General features: G+C 42.7%; 1 protein-coding gene across 1 annotated transcript; it reads left to right on the top strand.

Moving 5' to 3' along the window:
* Positions 1-816: 816 nt before the first annotated feature.
* Positions 817-20232, top strand: NAA50 (N-alpha-acetyltransferase 50, NatE catalytic subunit). The gene is made up of 5 exons (XM_054385600.1): positions 817-850; positions 16212-16348; positions 16707-16826; positions 17570-17636; positions 20048-20232. The coding sequence occupies exons 1-5, from the start codon at positions 843-845 to the stop codon at positions 20226-20228; spliced, it is 513 nt and encodes a 170-aa protein (XP_054241575.1). The 5' UTR covers positions 817-842; the 3' UTR covers positions 20229-20232.
* The last annotated feature ends 579 nt before the right edge of the window (positions 20233-20811 follow it).

The following is a 20811-nucleotide window of genomic DNA, read 5'->3' as shown; positions in this document are numbered from 1 at the left end:
CAACAGCCCTAGGGGCCCTGTCCGCCGCCCAAGAGATAATACTTCACGGATACTACTGTCCCCTTCTTTCCGACCACTAGCGCACCGCGCGGCGGGGGTGGCCGTTGAGGGCCACCTCAGAGACGAGACGGCCACCTCTCCTGGGCAGAGAGCTGCCAGAGGAGAGCGGGAGGTGACCCCTCTACCCCCCTCGCCGCCACCACATCGCGATTAACCGGGCAGTGCCTTAGGAAGAAAAAAGGGGGATGGAACAGAGCCCGACTAGGCAAGACAAGAAGGGGAACGAGATGTCTTAACCTGTCCGGCGCCGGCACACCCGAAGCTCTCCTCCCTTCCCGGCAGCGGCGCTGGATCAGCTGATGCCGGCCACACGCACGCATGCACTTCAGCCCACGCCGGAAGTGCCCCCTTCTGGGCGTTTTAACACTCCCCCCTCCCCCTCCCGGCCTTTAGTTACTTCTAGCTGCCCGTCAGGGCACAGGGCCCGCGCGATTGGACTGCGCGAACGTGATCAGAGGCCTCCGCCTCTTTCCCTCGTGCCCTTCCTTCCCACTATGTCACGCGGTGAGGCTAAGGGCGTGCGCGGCAGAGGGAGAGGGGGTTGGGGACTCATGGCGGCGAGGCAGCAGGCGGGGGCGCGCGCGCTCGGCGTGAGGTGAGGGGTCACAGGGGCGGGGCGGCAGCCGGACGGACAAGCGGGCGGGAGGGCGGACGGAGGCCCATGTGGAGCGGGCGCGGGAGTAAAAGGCTGTGCTGCCCGGGCAGAAGAGAGAGAAGGCGGAACCGCACCATCGGGTCCTGTACGTAGCCAGCACGGATACTGGCGAGGCCGTGGCCGCACCATGAAGGGGTGAGTATGGGGTCTGGCGCGTCCCGGAGGGGCTTGGCCCGGGCTCGGTCGTGACAGAACAGTGGGGCCCACTTCTGCCGCGCCTTCTCGCTGCTGGCCGACGGGTGGTATGGGGAGCGGGGCGGGCCCGGGCAGCGCGGCCCAGGCGCGGCGGGTTGAGTGCAGGGCGGGCGGCGCCGCGGCTCGGCGGGAGGTGGGGGGGGTGCTGAGCGGTGCCGCCGCTGTGTTAGAGCTGCTGGAGCAAGTGTTGCGGGATGTCGCTACGTCTCTCTCTCTCTGTCTGGGAGAGGGTCCGTGGGGGCTGGTGTTGGGGGAGCTCTCTTTGGGGCCGAGGGGGTAGGGAGCCGGTGATGGCTTTCAGCTGAGCAGGAGCTTCCTGCAGGAGTTTCCCTCCTCACCGGAAAATGTTTTCTGGTGCTGCAGCCAAAACTCTGTCAGTACTGAGCCAGTAGGACGCGGGACGTGGCGGCTCTTAGTGCTCCTGAGGGAGCTTGTGAACGTTGTGGGTAAAACCGAGGGAGAAAGCGGGGGGCTGTGGGGATGCTGGTTGGCCTGTCGTGATTGCTTGGCAAAAATAAAGAAGCAGTGTTGGGTCTGTGAGAAAAAAAACTGCTAGCCTCGGATGTGTGGGTTTGGGCGCTATTGTTCATAATGTCTTCTTCAAGCTTTTGTTGGTGTGTTTGAAGCGTTTATATATAGAGAGGCTGTACAGTGAGGATATATGAAAACGAGCTGTGTTTCGTGACTGCTTTCTGTAGTACGTTGCTCTGGGCCTGGCTTCACTTCTCAGTGGCTCTGGAAAAGCCAGAGGTTTCAGGTGTGGTTGGCTGAGACACTCGGATTTCCTGCTTGGTGGAGGCAGCATGGTGCAGACTAAAGGCCTTCATAGTCCCTACTCGGCTCTTGAGGCAGATGACCTGCCTGACCTTGCACAGGTCACTTTGGGACAGGTTTTTAGAGTTGGTTAAATCACCTGATGTTAATTGATTTCAGTGTCACAAAATGTGAGCTTTCCACTCTGTGCTTCAGTTTTTTCCTACTTAGAAGTTTTCCACAGTTGTTTCTCAAAGGAGTGTTAAATGAGTGCTCCTGAAACTAGTGTTATGCAATGCTGGGTGGTATTATTCCAGTTTGGCAGCTTAAGGCAGGGTGAATGGAAGCTGAAGCACTTAAGCTTTTACTAAGAAATGGTAAGGGGTTTAGCTCATTAGCAATTGGGACGAGGTCACATGGCCGAACTGCTTCGTAACATATACTTAGCTGTTTCTTACAATATGTAGCCATGTTCAAGCATCGTGAGGGGCTGGCAGGTGTCTGTAGAGACTCAGCTGATTGCGAAGAAATTGATTCTCAGCAGACATTAAATAGGGGTGTGTTGAGTATCAGCCAATCTTCTCTTTGCCTGTGCATGAAACAGGGCACCCCACTGCTTAGTCACTTTACAATGAGACTGACAGAATTTGCAAGAAGGGTGATGGCAGTGATCATTCCAAGATGAAGTGGCAGTGGATATGATTGCTCTTCTGTGGTGCTCCTGACGAGATTAGATTTGTTTTTATCCTGTGTTGACTGTTGGTTGGTTTTCTCCAGCTTAGCTCTGCTTTGGATGTATGCCAGCATGAGTTGAGTAGTAGGGATACTGGAACCTGGATGCACAAGGTGGAAAGTAGCCCAGGCATGTCAGGCCAGAACTGTGGAGGTCTCCTGACAGGTCACATGGTGTGAGCTGTCCACTGTGCTGTGACACTCCCTGAAGGGTTGACCCCTGGCTTTGCTTGTGCTGTGAAGGAGTTCATTTTGGGGAGTCTTTTACTTTTTGGATATTTTTAATGGAGAAAAAAAACCAAAACCCAAAAAAAAAAAAAAAAAAAACCCTAACAACAAAACCAACAAATCCACATACCCCTCTTCTGCTTCCAGAGCAGCAAACTTTAGTTATGTTTCTTTTCTTTCACTTAGAGACAGCTTTACTGATCCCTTTAGGTTCTGTACTTCTGTATTTCTCTTTGGAGAGCAGCATATTTTTGTCAAAGCACTGTGGGCACCATGCAGCAAGTTCTTTTGCAGAATAAGATCTTCATATCGAATCCAGTTGTTCTCTAAAAATTCCAATTGAGGCAAATAGGCCAATAGAAGTAAAATTGAAAAATAACCTGATGTAAGAGAATCAAAGGACTAAACAAAGATTTCATAAGGAATATATTAAGTTACATAGAAGTGCTTTGGAACAAAACCAAATTGTTTGTCAAGCTACAAAGATTGAAGAAGATCCCCTAAAAAACAATTACCATCAGAAGATAGGTCCTAATATAGATCTAAAGCTTAGACTCTCAATGTGCAGAAATTAGTATGGTGTTTGAAGGGATTTGATCCTCCTTTGGTATTGAATCCAAATTGTGGATCAGTTCTTTTGAACAAACTGATCCCATCTGAGTACTTTTTCTGGCAGTGTGTGTGTTGCATAGTAACCCACACCACAAAGTGCAGAGCTCATTTTGGGAGCACTGAGACCTGTAACATCATCTGTAATTATGAACAGTCTGCTTTGGCAGGGAAAGAATTTAAAAAGAAACTATTGAGTTCAGCTATGTTTTGAAATTTCAGTTGTGAAAGATTCTGCAGTCAAGGTGCATTGCTTGCAGCCCTCTGTTAGCCCTCTGAATTCAAAATGGGACATACCAGTGTCTTAATGCACGGGGCGATGCAGTATGCCTGTCATCAGGGTGTTAGAAATCAGGTGACTTATTTTACAGAGGACCTCTGGTTTCAGAAATGGTGAATGTTTGGGGTGTCTTCTGGTTTTGGTTGTGGGTTTTTTTAATTATTATTTTCTCAGCTGCTTAAAATTTTGTGGATTTTTCTCTTGCACAGTAGTTCAAATACCAGCTTCTGAACTGGTAATTGCTATTACCTCTCACCTACTTTTGTGATACGTAGCTTTATGTTCACTCTATTCTTGTCTTCTGAATGATTGTAGTAGTTTAGAGGCTTATGTTTCACATTTTTTCTTAAATGTGAGTTGGAAAACAGAGATAATTTGCTATTCTGCTGGTGAAATTCATGATTGTCTAGCAATTAATTTCTTTTCTCTTATTGTATTCCTAAATATTGCTATTGTTAGTTCTGGAATTTGAAAATCGATTTTACAACTAGATTTGCACTAGGAAAAATACATGTGGGAGGAACTCCGGTTCTACTGTCTGTAATAATTTGCCTGTTCTTGTAGACAGATATAAACAATACTCCCTGTGCTTTACTGTATTCGCAGTGTTTTTCACTTGCTGCTTGGTGGTTTTGTATTATCAGTGTAGTTGCTACTGGCTTTGAGGAAAGAAAACAAAATCTTGCATTTGTTCTTGAGCATTTGCTGTTCGTTGCCTTTGATGCCTTATAGTAACGATGCTTTTCTAAGTTGTAACGGTTCAGATGAAGCCTGTGGGAATAACTCATACAGCCTTTCTGTGGTGCTCTTGCCTAAACCCCACATTATTCTGGGGTGTGATGCAGAACATGCATGCTACATCATATGCTTGTACCTGGGAATATATGATATATAGAGCACGTATCATATAGGGTAGTGCACAGTACAAGCAGGGAGCAGTGTCTGTCATCCTGTCTGCACATTCTGTTTTGTCAAGTTGATCAAACACCTCTACAGTTTTGGTGGGAAACACCTGTGGCATTGTCACATGGCATCACAGATTGAGCCACTGTGATGAAGTGATTGAAACAGGGAGCAGTGTGTTGTGTGTTACGCTGCTTAGACAGCAGTGTGCATTGCTTTTGTGTAAGGAGCTTCCAGGAGACTGCCTCTAAATGTTTGTGGATTTGCAGTTAAGTGTTATGCTTTGTAGTTTCTATAGAGTCCTGACTTGCTGTGGGAAAGCCCTCCAGACTAGATGATACATGACAGGGTAACTGTTGCCACAGAGGACTTCAGAACCTAGAGACTTTGCAGGTCTCTGGGTTCTGGGGCTATTCTAGCTGCCTTTGTAGAAGAGACATTACAGATGGGGAATGCTGAGCATAGAGATATAACAATAGTGTTTTTGAAGTATGGTTAAGCAAGCTCTGATGTCTCTGCTTGTTTTGCCTAGATTCATTAAGTAAATGCTTCAGAGTTCCGAAGCTATGTGTGTTTCTTATGAGAACAGGAAAGTTTCTTTCTGTCCACTTCTGAGTTAATAGCACAGAGTTTGTAGAGAACCTTTGGTTTGTTTCCATTTGCAAGACACAGAGCTAAGCTTTAACATGTATGGGAGGAAGTTCCAAGTTTATGAGAACTACTGAATTGTTTTATGTGCTCTGGTGGTGAGACAGAAAAGGCAGTTGAGCTTTGGTTTTAGGATTGTTTGGGACATAGAAATGTTAGTGTGAGCTGTACTTTCTGCATTCATGGATGGCAAATTTAGGCTTTGCCTATGCATAGTTACAAATGGCTTAATAGTGTCTAGATTATTTTATAAGAACTCAATGTGGTTTACTATAGGTACTTTAACTTGATTTATAACTCTTACCACTGAGTTTAATGCCATAATGAGATTAAGACATTCCATGAAGTAGGATTGGGAGCATAGGAAGGTAGCATAGGCATTGTAGCCATTTTATTAAAATGCTTTAGAACCCACTCTTGGCTTTTGGGTGGTATTTGGACATCCAGTTCTTATTGTATGTATGTGTGGCTTGTTAGATTGGCTTGCTAGGTGGGGACATTTCTTCTGTGAAGAATAGTAGTATCACTAAACGTTAGGCTCAGCTGCCGTCTCCTGAGGTCTCCTGAGGACAAGATAAATGATACATCTTCCTTTGCTACATTAAATGTCTTCTGAAATGGGGAGTAATGGGTGATGGTTGAGCTAGAAAAATACTTTTGTTCAGGTGGAAATGATTCAAAAGTTGAAGAGCCTGCCATTTGGCAAGCACCAGAAGTGTTTAGACCAATAATCTGAGAATGCGCTAGATATTTTTACAGCGAGGAGAGGACAAGACAAGTTGGATCTTTGCTTTGGAATCGATAAAAGAAGTGCTGTGCCTCTTTGCATCTCTTGTGCCCTCAGTGAGGATAGCAGTATCAAGATTATTTTCTGCTTCCCTGAAGGGGAGGAAAGACGTGAACTTTTTTTAATGCATGGACAGTCCCATGCTTAATGGTAAGATCTTGATGTGTGAAGTACTTCCTGAACTCACTTGGCCTTTCTCTTCCTCTTCCCTCTCCCTGTGCTTTCCCAGAGTCCATGTGAGTTTTGGCCTTTGGCAGACTACAATCTCAATCCCTGAAAAATTTTCCCATTTTCATCATCTAATGACTGTACTTAACTTCTCTTGAGAGTAGGGTGTAAGACCCAGGGCAGCAACTGAAGGGTTGTGTAAGTTCACTACATGGCACTTGAATTTTTTTTTTGTCAGTAAAGATCACAGATTAGGTTGAAAATTGAAATTAAAGGAGCTTTGCTTTTTAATAAGTACCTCTTCAGCACAGATTTTCGTTTGAGAACAATTCTTACTGGGAAAAGGATAGAGGAGAAAATTGCTTTTGGTGCTTGCAGGGATTTTTGCCTTAGACTTATTTGAAGGAGAGATCATAAAACTGATAACACAGTCTGTTAATTTTTCAGTGTGCCATTTATGTAATGTGTGATTTGAACACCTCAAAACACCCCCCAAACCTGGGACTGAAATCTGAAGTCTAGACAGGAGACCCATAATGACTTGCCATTTTTTCTTTACTAATCTAATGGACAGGCATTTGCAAAGAAAAGTGTTTCAGTGACTTACCAAAATAGTTTGTGCAGAGAAATGCCTTTCTCTTCATGTCAATTCTATATTTTATTACCTACCGTAAGTACAAAAAGTGCCTTTGAGCTATATAGATTTATGTAAATAAGGTACTTTGTGAACCCAGCATCATTTGTATTTTGAATTTGAAGGTAAGCTTCTGTCCTCACCTGAGGATCATCAGATACTTCATCAACATTAATTAGCAAAGGTTCATGATCTCCTGGGAGGCAATTAAGGGTTGCAGCTGTTATATTTGGGGACTTACCTGTGAATAGTTATGGAGGGGAAATTGCTAGGGAGATATGGAAAGGGGCAGTAACTTGTAAGATGTCTCAGGATATTGGTGATGGAGACACAAAACTAATGTTGTTGTTTCACAACAACAAAGCTGTTTCAATCTGGTGAAGTACTTCTGCTTTGCAATCATGGCTCAAAATCTGAATGTTCTTTTGAGGTTTCTTGACTACTAAAGAAAAGTGGTTAGACCAGCAATGTAGAGTTAAGATTTCTGGCAGCTCTTTATCTGCTGTCTGATCATGGGCAAGTTTGTTTCCTCTTTTGCCTGGCTTTGAAGCACCTGGGATAGGCAGATCTAATATCTAAGCCTTTACCTCAATGAGGTGCTTTGAAACACCGAAGTGTTACAGTCTGCTAAGCAATGCATATATGGATGCTTTCCTGTTTTATACATTTCTGGTATTCTGGGATTTGGAAATCCTGTCAGCTGGCCATGGTGATTCTTGATATTTGTATCCAACTACAAAATGAGATAGCTTTTAATTTTATTGGGAAATTAATTTGTATTAGACTCTTGTTGAAATCACCTCACTGCCTCCCCCTTGCATAATCAGCTGAGATTCTTCATGATTACTGCTACTTTAGCTTTAGGGTTGTCTTTTTTAGTTCCAAGTTGAATCTGGATTTCAGGTTTAGTACAACTCAACAGTTTTGAGTTGGGAAAATGGTGAGGCTATGCTAGCCTAACTTTACTTTGTCTATATGAAGAATGGGCACTTTTGTACGGTGGTCAGGTTTTCTAAGTTGAAGCAGAGTGAATTAATTACCTGAATATAATGAAGAAACCTTGACTGTGAAACACTTTTTTTGTTACAAAGGAGCAAGGCAAGGCGAGTCAGAAGTATGCCTTGAAGTTATGATGCATGCCAGTGAGACCTGTTCACGTTCAGATCCACTTGAATCTCCAGTTGTTAACTATGACTCTAAAATGGCTTAGCACTCTTCTGTATATCACTGCAGATCTGCAGTGAAGTGCACAGCTGGGGGTAACTTCCAGCAGGCTATCAGGTGTCAGGCAAATACATATTTGCAGTAGTAAGTGGAGCTGAAGAAAATCAGGGGAGCTCAGAAGCAAATTGGTAAGGCTTTTTTTGCATGCTAGGCATGTATTTGTCCTTCTGGTTTTCTAACAAATGAAGCAGAGCAGATTTGCAGCCCACAGATCTAGGTAACTGAAAACATACCGGTCTCCTCACAAGAAATAGATTAACTTGTGTGCTTAGCAAGACAGCTCATCTGATTAAAAAAAATAAGACACCCAAAAAACCAACTCCAGTCCCAAAAAACTAAAGAGGCTCTTCTGGCTTTGGAATTGACTCTAAACAAAGCCACACCCTTCAGGTCTATAGCCCTGGTTTGGTTTTATTTTATGAGTGGATTATCCTGTCTAGACTCTTGCACTGACTTGGAAGCCAAAGTAGAAGCAATAAAGTGAGTTGGCCGCTTAGCGGGTGACAACCTTCTCTGAAGTCCTCTAACTTGCTATGGCCCTTTTCTTCCCTCTTCTCTCTCTCCTGAGTGTTTGAGGATACTTCGGTAAGTTTTGAGAGTTGCAAATGCAGCTCTGATAAATTTAGCATGCCAGATGCCTTCAATAAGCCTGAGCCCAGCTATCAGTTACACTGAGATCTCTTTCAGTCAGGCACATCCCTCTGGGGAAAGGCTTGCACTATTTAAAGTTGAATGAGACTGAGATTCTTACAGTGTTAAACTCCAAAATTGCCCCTTTTCCTCCCTGGTGTTGGTTCTAAACTAGTGTCCAGCACTTGCTGTTCCCTGGGACTGAATTTGTGTTTCCTCTTGAACTGTGTAAGTGGGAATTGGCTTCCTCTTGAGCTCTCATTTTGGGCAGCAGTGCTCCTTCAGTCTGTAAGGGGCAAAACGCAGCCTTAGCTGTCTCCTTTAGCCTGTTACTTTCACTAGTACAAAATTCAAGACATTATAGGAAACACAGAGCCAATCGCAGTCCTGTAGCAGATTAGGAATGCAGCTGCAATAGGACTAACTGGATTGCATGTGGTCCTACAGAAAATGTGAGGGGTTTTTCTAGCAACTGCCTGAAGTATCTTAGGGCACTGGTATGCAAGAGCAGGAGTGTTAATGCTGATATTCTGGGCATTTATCCAGTTTCAGTGCTTGGTGCATGTCACCTTGGTGAAGTCTCACTTCCATTCAGATTTTGTGGATCGCTGTTCTGCTCTTCTATTGCTGGACAGTGTCACTGTGTGCTTTTAACAAACAGCAGCCCCACACAACAGAAACCATTTCTCTTAATCAGTGAAGTTTTAGTGCATTTTTTTCACCTGTAATTGAGTTATGGTGTGTTGCAGTTGTGAGAAACACAAACATAGTCCTAGGATATGTCAAGAAAAGGCTTCCAGTAGAGATGGGAAAAACTTAATGCCTTTGTACAGGGCAGTAGTATTTAGGGTACTGTAAGCAGTTTGGGTTAGCCATATTTAAGCAAAGTTAATCTGAAGGAATGGAAAGAAGAGCTAGTATGACAATAGTAGGTATTAAGAGCCTGTCTTAAAGGAGGAGGCTTTAGTTAAAAGGAAAGTCATGGTAGCTCTCTGAAAAGGCATGTGAGATAGCAGTTGATGGGCACCAATACAGCCTAAAGATCATGAGCAACAGGAGATGGCACGTGTAGACTTGAGCACATTTGGAATTGAAATCAGAAGAAAGCCTAACTATGAAAATGATGGCAGATTGGGAGTAGCCTTGCAATGGAATATGTTTAAGTGATTTCAGAGGACTGATTCTCCATCTCGGATTTGCAAAAAACTGTAGTAGTAAGAACCAAGAGTCTTTCATTTTGCCATATTTGAAACAATTGCTTTGGATGGAGTGGGTGAGTCCATCCCAAGGTCCAGGAGTTTTCACATCTAAGGTGAGTAGGGCTGACTTGTGTGCTCCATGGAATGCTGTTTGGAAAGGAGAATGCCAATAAGAAGTATGTATATTCTAGGGAGCGTTATTGGAATAATAACATAACCTATTAACAAAGGGCATGTCCCTTCTGGGCAGTTCAGGTTCTTTATATATCTTTATGTTCTCTCATCTGTTAATTTGAGCTCACGATTTGAAAAAAAAATTTCTTTCCATTTGCAACAGCTGAGACTGGGTTTTTCTGGTACAGCCTGTAATGAACTGGAATGGACAAGACTGGTCTAACAGACCTGATCTGATACAGTGAATTTGTTAGTGATTTGACTGAGAGGTAACTTGCAAAAGCAGGTCTAGTTGTGAGTAACTATTAAACAAAACCAAAAAGACCCTACCGCTATTTCCACTACTCCAGCAAAAAGGAAGGAGTATCATGTGTCTTCTGTTACAGGTGCTTTGTCCTACATCTTTAGAGGCTAGGTTTTAAGTCCTTAGGTTCCAAATGTATGTTGTTCCATAAATGAGAAGGTGTAGCACAAAATCATCTAAACTCTGAATGATCCCTGTGCTCCTCCTCTTGCACAGTACTTGCAGTTTAAACTGGGGTAGGCTGGCACTTCTGCTTAAGAACCAACTGGTTCTGCCTCTGGCAACGATTTTTCTTCTCTTTGTGCTGGCAGAAGACTTGTGTGGTGAACTCAATCAGGGGACTGATGTGGGTTAAAATTAAACTTCCCCTTTTTTGTCAAGGTTAGCTTTAATTTGGGTTGATTCACCACATTGTTGCACAAATGTTTGTGCCAGCAAGAGGGCGGTAATACGTGGCTTGGAAACAGTTTGTTTGTGCTAGCTTTCCTATGTTTTTATTCAAGGCCATTGTGGTACTTTTGCCCCGCTGTCCTCAGGCAGTGATGAACTCTCATGATGTGGGTTTTCCTTTTCATATCCCTGTTTAGTTTATTTACTGAATATATTTGTGTAACAGATGTGGTACTGATTTAATCAGCTAGTGCTATACATTAATTTATGGTTTGAGTACATGTTCTTTAAAAAGACAAATTTGGCATATTGATCTATGCTGCCTGCAGTGTTTGTCAAACTTCTTTCGTATTATCCTCCAGGATAAATTACTGGCCCTGGTGCAACTCTCAAGCAACACCAAAATAGCTAGTGACAGAGCACAGGAGGCAGGCAGAAGGAGATGGCAGGAAGCAGCAATGAAGTGGTGAGAGAGAGAGAGAGAAGGGGGAGCCCAAAGGCTCAATGAGATCTCTCAACACGTTTTATCCATCTACTTTGAACTTGTTTCTCTGGCCTAATGCCAGCTTCAGAGGTGATGTCTTGGCTGAGCAACTACGAACAGCCTTAGACTCTGCTTCTGCACTAATTTATTCCCTGTATGAAACCTTCTTGGTGAAGGTCTATCTTCTGACCATGGTCCCTTTCTCAGACATCTTGTCCTGGCTGCCCCATACAGTATGTCCTTGTCTTATTGCACTGCCATCAGAAACATCCCATAGTGATTGTTTTCTAATGCCTGATTTCTTGCTTCATTAGTAACTATTTAATTTTAAAATAAAATTAGAAAACAAAGAACCTGGTAATAGTCTGTTGGGAGATATTTGCTTTATTATTGATCGTAAGCATTTGTGCTAGTGCTACTGATCTACTGAGGCTGAAATCTACTGATTTAAAAAAAAAAAAAGCCACTCAGGTTAATATACTGTTGAAGGAGGTCTAGACTTTCAAGGGACTAAGTGTGAATGTGAGGTTTTTCTCAACTCTTAAGCATCTTCCTACTCTAACTAATTTGATCTAACTGGGCAGTTAAGAGCTGCTCCCTTTCATTTCCACTTTGATGCAAACTGCAGAGTAAGAGGGTGCTGAGTCTTCGCTTCTTGCATGAGATTACTGAGGTGCTTTAGTCCAGCAAAACTCTTTCCCAGACACAAATACACTTGTGATCCCACATGCCACAGTTTTATTCCTACTCTTTGTGAGGAAAGGCTAGAAGCATGTCTGACTGGGATTAGAAAAGGGCATGACTTGCTTTTTGTGAGGCTGAAGCAGTCCTGCCATGCTAGGCTGAACAGCTCTGCTAAGATGGGTGTAAAACAAATAATACAGCTATCCCACAGTCTAATAACTTGAATAGCAAGCTTGTTTACAGTGGGCTTAGTTCTGTGGTGTGAGGAGATCATCTGTACTAGCTCACGATTTGTTTTATGTTGAAGCAGAATCAAAGAAATTTGTGATACATGAAGAAAGGAGTGATGAGAGCAAGAATAATGTAGAAGATAGAAAGTGCTGTGAAACAAAGCTGCTACCTACACCAGCCCTATGGAAAAGAGACACTGCAGACTGTTTAAGCATGATATAATGATTTATAGCTAAAACTTGGAAATATATCCCTTTATGTTGCTTGTAGTATGGATGAGATGCAAGAATATGTAGACTGTTGCTGCTTCTGTCATTCTTGAGATCACTATTGGGGTACATAGTATGAATGCTCTAGTGAAGGGTGTCTCAAGAGTTTTCTGTACAATTGGGCAGAGCTTGGATTTGTTGCTTAGCAATTGCCTTTTCAGTGAAAAATGAAAAAGATTAATATGTTCAGTGCAGTATTACAAGACAGAATTTTAAAATCATTGGTAGTTCATTAGTTAATGCTAGGTGGTTCTCTAGAAGGTAGCCCCTCTTTACAAATTGTTTAGAATTGTAGGATCATAGAAGTGTTCTGGTTGGAAGAGAACTTTAAGGTCATTGATCCAACCATTCTCTAACTCTACCAAGCCTGGTGCTAAACCATATTCCTCACCACCACATCTCTATTTTTGAAATACCTCCAGGAATGGGAATTCAACCATCTTCCTGGGGAGCCTGTTCCGGTGGTTGAGAACCCTTTCAGTTGAGACCTTTCTTTTAATACCTGATCTGAATCTCCCCCTATGCAGCTTGAGGCAATTTTCTCTTGTCACTTATTACTAGGGAGGAGAGACCAGCACCCACTTGGCTCCAGCCTTCTCCTTGTAGAGAGCAAGGAAGGTTCCTTTCAGGCTTCTTTTCTCCAGACTAAATAATCCCAGTTCCCTCAGGTGCTCCTCACAAGACCTGTCCTCCAGACTTTTCACCAGCCTCTTGCCCTTCTCTGGGCACACTCCAGCAGCTCAAGATCTTTCTTGAAGTGAGACCCCCAACACTCAACCCAGGACTCAAGGTATGGCCTCACCAGTGCTTGAGTACAGGGGGACAATCCCTTCCCTGGTCCTCCTGGTCACACGATTCGTGATACAGGCCAGGATGCTGTTGTCCTTCTTGTACACCTGTGCACATGGCTGGCTTATGTTCAGCTGGCTGTCAGTCAGTGTTGACATTTTAGCTTCTTCAGTGTGCACCAGGTGGATTGTCTGATCTATATCATACCAGAGAAGGGGCAATGGTGATTCTTGATGTCCTTGCAGACCTGAATGCTATAAAAAGAAAGAGTGAGCATGAGGGCAAGTTACTCTTCTTGAAGTAAATGTTAAAGGCTGCATTCTTATGTTTTTTGGGCTTGTTTAGCCTGGAGAAGAGGAGGCTCAGGGGAGACCTGATTGCTGTCTACAACTACATGAAGGGTGGCCAGGTGGGGGTTGGTCTCTTCTCCCAGGCAACCAGCAATAGAACAAGAGGATGCGGTCTCAAGCTGTGCAGGGGGAAGTTTAGGCTTGATCTGAGAAAGACCTTCTTCATAGAGAGCATGATTTCCCCTTGGAATGGGCTGCCCAGGGAGGTGATGGGGTTGATGTCCCTGGAGGTGTTTAAGAAAAGAGTGGATGAGGCACTTAGTGCCATGGTTTAGTTGATTAGTTAGGCTTAGGTGATCAGTTGGTCTTGATGATCTTGGAGGTCTCTTCCAACCTGGTTGGTTCTGTGATAGCTTTGCAGGCTGCGGTACAATGCCTAGAGAGCATTGTATGTTATTGCCCTTTACTGGCAGTGATAAACTGATACAGTATTTGGGGTATTAATAATTTAAGGTGTTTTGGTGTATAATCAAGCTCAGTTAACAAAGCAGAGACAAGTTATGCTCCACATGGTCTGGTACAGATTGGTGGTTCTCTCTTTGTTTCCCTGTACTATGTAGGTTATTCTGAGTAGCTGTGTCCTAGGAATGAATCTCTTTGTGAAAACAAGCTGCCTAGGTATGAATTGATGTTGTATATCTTGACTTCATATATCTTGATACTATCTCCCATAAGGTCCTCATAGAAAAGCTCAGGAGAAGTGGCATAGATGACTGGTCAGTGAGGTGGATTGAAAACTGGCTCCACAACAGAGTTCAGAGGGTCGTCATCAGTGGCACAGAGTCAACTTGGAGGCCTGTGGCCAGTAGTGTACCCCAGGGATCAGTGCTGGGTCCAGTTCTGTTCAATATCTTTATCAATGACCTGGATGAAGGGATTCAGCAAGTTCACTGATGATACAAAACTGGGGGGTTGGCTGACACCCCATCAGGCTGTACAGCCATCCAACATGAGCTGGACAGGCTGGAGAGCTGGGTGCAGGCAAACCACATAGAGTTGAATAAGGACAAGTGCAGGGTCCTGCATCTGGAGAGGAATAACAACAGGCACCAGTACAGGTTAGGGATTGCTCTGCTGGAAAGCAGCTCCACAAGAGAGAGTGCTGGTGGACAGCAAGCTCTCCATGGAACAACAATGTGCCCTGGTGGCCAAGAGAGCCAGTGGTATCCTGGGATGCATCAAGAAAGGTGTATCCAGCAGGTCTAGGGAAGTTCTTTTACCTCTCTACCCTGGTGAGACCACACCTGGAATAGTGTGTCCAGTTTTGGGCTCCCCAGTTCAAGAAAGACAGAGACCTGCTGGAGAGAATCCAACAGAGAGGCACTAGGATGATTAGGGGACTTGAGCATCTCCCCTATGAAGAGAGACAGAGACCTGGGGCTGTTTAGTTTTGAGAAGAGAAAACTGAGAGGGAATCTGATCAATGTGTATAAATATCTGAGGGATGGTGTCAAGTGGAGGGGGCCAGACTCTTTTTGGTGGTTCACAGTGATAAGGAACAACGGGTTCAAACCTGAACATAGAAGATTTCACCTCAACATAAGGAGAAAAACGTCTTTACAGTGAGGGTGACAGAGCACTGGAACAGGATTCCCAGAGAAGTTGTGGAGTCTCCTTCTCTGGAGACTTTCAAAACACATCTGGATGCATTCCTGTGCAGACTACCCTAAGTGATTCTGCTTTGGCAGAGGTTTGGACTGGGTGATCTCTTGAGGTCCCTTTCAGCCTCTGATACATTGTGTTACTGTGAGTGGCACAGGGTGCAGAAAACAGCTGCTGCGTGTTACAGTAACAAACTTTGAAGCCTGACTTATCCTTGTAGAAATCTGGCAATTTGAAAACAAAATTTCACATGTTTTTTTATTTGGTTTAGGTTGTTGTTTGCATTTGTTTGTTTCTATAAAAGCAAACATCATCTTTACAGTGTTTGGGTAGAAAACAATCTGGTTGCCTATATGTATTTGGTAAAAGAAGGCTGAAGTGAACCTAGAATTCATGTTTCAAACTCAAATGTGCTTTGGCTTTGTGCCTGCTGATTCCGGTGACATTTGGGAAAGCATTTTGATTATCTTGGTTTTGTTTTTTAGTTTCTCGTTCTTGTATTTATCCTTAAAACTATCTGTACCCAAGAAACTGATGTAGGGACGATGAATATGTAATAACTTTGTTTCTATCAGGAACTTAGGAAAGGGAGAAGCTTGTTCAGTTTCTGTTCGGTAGGATTCAGTGTAGTACTGGTGTTTTAAGGTTGTGATTCTGTTTAGTCAGCAGGAAGAATTACTTCAGTGATGATCATAATGGAGGTGGATATAACCTTGACAGTGGCACTCTTGCATATTAAGCCTGTTAATAAGAGTTTGCATACTGTATTGCTGCTTTTTAGAGACAGATGTCTGGTAACAGTCTTTGAGCATAAGCTTTGTATTGATAGGTGGTAAAATTAGGCCTGTCTTTGAAGTGTGCATAAGGATTTCATTTTATTTTTCTATTCTACTCACCTATGCCTCCCATCTTCCCCATCCCTCCCTCCTGATCTTAATGGAGTAAAGTTGAAAGCTAATAGTCCTCCACAGATTTGTTTTCTGCTGTCTTCCACCCAATAAAACAGCACATATGTTGTGGTAGGTCATTAAGTGTGGCCTGAGAAACTTCCAGCTGTATAGTGCCAACTGAAATTTGGTGTTGGGAGTTAAATCAACTACCAACAGAAGACTTTATTCTATGGGTTGAACACCACAGTTCTCTAAGCATGAATAAAATTACTTTTCTTTTTCATGTCCTCAGAAAATTTGCCATGTGTCAGACATTAAGCATGTTTTGATTTGTTCCAGTAGCCGGATCGAACTTGGAGATGTGACGCCACACAACATTAAGCAGCTGAAGAGGCTAAACCAGGTCATTTTTCCTGTCAGCTACAATGACAAGTTCTACAAGGATGTACTGGAGGTTGGCGAACTAGCCAAATTAGGTACAAATGTTCTTGCCAGTAACTGTGGGCTGTGGTGACAGAAGTGCTCATCTTTGCTATCCATAATGGTTTTGAATAGCAGATCCTTCATATTCTTGGTCTACATAATCAAAAATAACTGTTTGGGAACCTCAGAAAGCCACAGTCCCAAACTTGCAGGGTTTATGTTCTAAATAGCCTCCATTTTACTGAGAACAGGCATGGCTTTTGTTAAAGCAGAACACGTGTTAAGCCACAATATATGATATTTTATCTGGATGGGAAGAATTGGTGAGAGGGAAGGTATAGGGTATAAATGAAGGAGCTCTATGTATAGTTTGAGACTTGACTGGTAACATTTTGTTTCCCTCCCTGGCAGCCTATTTCAATGATATTGCAGTGGGAGCAGTGTGCTGTAGGGTGGATCACTCCCAGAACCAGAAGAGACTGTACATCATGACACTTGGATGCCTGGCACCTTACCGAAGGCTAGGAATAGGTAAGGAGGAACTTTTTTTTTATCCAGGTCATCCAAGAAACCACATTTCTGTGCAGCCTTCTAAATGCTCTTTTGGATTTTTAACCAAGCTAGTGCACTTTTAGACCACTTATTTGTTTGAAAGGGACTTTGGGGAAAGAGTATGATTTACGATATGCTCTTTATTTTTAACCTGCGTTGTAGAAATGAACTTTTTGTAGAATTTCTGATCCAGATTATTTTAATCTGTGGTGGAAATACTCTGCCTCCATAGATGTGAGAATTGATGCACAAAGATATGAAATAATTAGAGGTATGCAGCCAGTATGCAAGTCATGTATATGTAGAACACAACATTCTTTCATTGGGTTATCACTTCACTCTTCTAAATGTACTGGTTTTCCATGTATTTTTGTCTTTCTCACTACTGATTTCTGTTGCACAAAGGTAGTACCTGCTTTTTGTCTATGCTGCAATTAGTTCTTTTCTTCATTTTGCTAACCCATAGGCCGGATTAATCAAAACATTAGTCACCTATTTGCTTTACAAACTGGAATGAAAAGATAACCATTTAAAATTATTTTACTAGGTAGTATTTAAATAAGATGCTTTATGCTTCTGGCCCATTGGATTATTACAGTTCTCACAGCTTCTGTCATTTTAGTTTACCTGTGGCCAACCTGCTTCTCCTACAGAAAGCCATTAGCTAAGTACAGACTTGATTGTGCATTTCTTGTTTTCTTAACTATCTCTTTTTTTGGCAGGAACTAAAATGTTGAATCATGTCTTAAACATCTGTGAAAAAGATGGCACTTTTGACAACATCTATCTGTAAGTAAACGACTTTCATCTGTTTTTGGAGAGATGATAGAAGAATGTATGGGAGCAAAAGGAGGGGGATCCAAGAACATTTAAGTATGTGTTTCAGTGGGATCATGGGACCTCTTGTAAAGTACGAGGAAGAAAGCTGGGCTTCGTGTCCTAGGCTTGTTGTTTGATGCTCAGAAATACAAAAGCTTGCTTGTTTTAGGACTCCTGCAAATTTGCTGAATTTGAAGGTAGCTTAGTTACAAAATTACGTTGTGTAGCAGAATTACACAATATGACTGAAAAAAAATCCAATTGTTAAAGAATTTGGGTTGTTTTGGGGTTTGTCCGTACAGTATCATCTTCAGAATGGAAATTACAACAAGACTTGCATGCAGTTTTGATGCATTTGCTCTATTTTTATGATAGTATTGTGTGGGTTAGAATATCAGATCAGAGGTGCTTGCAAGCACTTTGTTCATGTTCAGTAGCAAGGCCCAACTGCTTATTCCCATTCTTACACTCTGCTGGGTCAGCTGTTTGTGCAGCAACACAAATAAACTACCCGATCCAGCTGGAGAAGGTGTTCTCAGTTTTGTTTCTGGGTATTGTTCTCCTGTGGGTCTTTTTGTTGTTTGTTTTTTTTTTTTTTCTGTTGTGGTTTTGGTTTGTATTGTGGTGGGGTTGTTTGTTTCCTTTTTTTTTTTCGGGGGGGTGGGGGGGGCAGGGGTTGGTTTCGTTTGTGATTGTTTGGGGTTTTGTTTGCTTTAAATCAACTGCATAAGCACTTGGCATGATGCAGACATCAGAACAAGTACTGGGCTAGAAGACAGGGCTACTTTAAAGAGCACTGCAATCCTATGGAAACAGAGCCTGAAATCCATAGGTGTTAAATCTTGGCCTCCCCTTGCTGCTGGCTGCACACTTCTTCCTGTGCATTAGTGTCTATGTGATTACCAAGTGAGCTGATGCAGCTTTATACGAGTGCAAGCACAGTGCGCTGTTAGGGTTACCCACACAGCAGGTCCAGCTTGGATGAACTTCACGCTGCTATAGAACTGCACCCTGAACCAGCTCTTGCGAGGACTGTTGAAGATGCTTAGTGAGTTTCACACACTCATATCACTATAAATGGAGTGACTTCCCCCTCAAGCTTAGTCCAGTTGTGCTAATGAGGTAAAAATTCTTCCAAGCCCTGTACTGTTGTAGCTTTGTGCTGTCCCTGCAGGAGGAAGAGGTGTTTTAAAGAGGAATTTGTGTAAAGCTGCTTTTGGCTTGCATTTCTTCTGCCACAGAAGAGGTGGTAATGAACTCCCTCTCAGATATCTGCTACTTGGCATAAGCTTTCCTTTTCAATTTTGCACATTACTGTGTGCAATGAAGGAACTGTTCGCTGGTTTTAAAGCAGAAAACATTTCTTTTGTAGTTTTTCTTTCTACTTCCCAGAGTAGGATTCTGGGATGACAATAAATAGCCTACAGAGTTGGATATAACAAAGTTCTTTTAGTGGCCTATTGAATTTATTACTACAACTGTTGCTTATGCATCTTCTATTTGAATGTATTGTGCTGCTTAGCATCCAATTTGATATCGGTGCTTATGTTTGTCATTACAATGAAGTACCCTTTGAGCTATTTGCTGCTTGTAATGCTTAACAGTAAGATCTTTTGTTTTGCTCTGCTGTTGCTTCCAGAGTTACTTTGGTTCTTTGGTTATGCAGTATGTTGTCATGACAAAGCGATTCATAAGCTGGTACAGCATCCACTGAATTTTGAGTGTGTAATGAATGCCTTGTGCTGAGGCAAACTTTTTTTTTGATAGAACTTGTGCAAATAAATGTCTTAGTCACTTAGAATGAAGAACTGGTCACTGTTTGTTTTGGAGGCCTTGAAACTCTGGGATATGCTAGCAAGATCTGTAAAATTGGTTGGTGGGGGAGATATAGACAAAAGGGGAAAGGCCTTCATAAATCCATAGAGCTTCTTTGTGTTGGAGAGGTGTAGTTAAAAGTGAACAAGGAGTTAGAATTGTATTAAATCATATAGTCATCTGAGAAGTATCACTACAGGAAGTTAAAAATCTGCTCTACAGTGTAAATTTGCTATGTATTTCCATAAAACATATACCGCTCTCAGATTAAGAAAAATGGAAACTACTGATCTGGTAATGCTTCACTGTCTCTGCTGTTTGTTTCTTAGAAGAGCTTTACTGAGGGGAGACGTTTGCCACTTCTCCAAACGATATCCTTTGGTCATCCAGGAGCTATGTGTTAGCTCAGGATTGATTTGGGAAGACTAAAATTTCAGTCCTGAACTTACACCATCATTCCTGCCTCTGTCTAGATAGCTTCTTTTTTTATCTTGTCTTCAACTGTTCTGAGTGTAAAGGCAGAAGAACTGTACTGTAGAATGTGCTGATACCTGTCTCTGTTCTAGGCACGTCCAGATCAGCAATGAGTCTGCAATTGATTTCTACAGAAAGTTTGGCTTTGAGATCATCGAGACGAAGAAGAACTACTACAAGCGGATAGAGCCAGCAGATGCTCACGTGCTGCAGAAAAACCTCAAAGCCCCTTGTCTTGGCCAGAACGCAGATGTGCAAAAGACCGACAACTGAACAAAACCCCAACGAACACTTTCTTGCACTTGCTTGTCGCCAAATAAGGAAAGAGAGGCCTCTTGAATTCTATTTTTCCTTTTTTTTAACTCCACCCCTTCATCCTTTGTGTTTTGATTTTTTTTTTTTTGTTTCTTTATCTCTCTCCAACAGTGTAATGCTTCTTCCAAGGATTGTCCAATCATTTTTGGGGTTGGGGTTCTGGTTTTGGTTTTTTTTTTCCAAGTTCTCCTTTCTGTTTTGTTGGGGTTTTTTGGTTTTATTTTATTTTAGGCTTTTTTGTTTCTGACAGGGGGTGGGAAAAGACGTGCAGATCACTTTTAAGTTTGAGGTGTGGAGGGCTTGAGCAGGTTATCCTGACGACAAGCGTCCTTCAGAATTATCTCTTTCAGTAAGCAGAATGTAAATCCAATAGGGGGAAAAAAGGAAAAGCAATATCTTGTCCTTTGACTCCTACATTATTGTGTTTTTTATAACCTACAGGGTACTTTACCCCCCACCATCTTTTGAATGTTACTTCAGTACTTCGCACTCTTCCTTTTAATTCTCCTGCCTCAAAAAAATGTTTAGTTCTTCCCAATAT

Source organism: Indicator indicator, chromosome 1, assembly GCF_027791375.1.
Source record: "Indicator indicator isolate 239-I01 chromosome 1, UM_Iind_1.1, whole genome shotgun sequence".
NCBI lineage: Eukaryota > Metazoa > Chordata > Aves > Piciformes > Indicatoridae > Indicator > Indicator indicator.
This window is presented reverse-complemented; position numbering and strand designations above follow the sequence as displayed.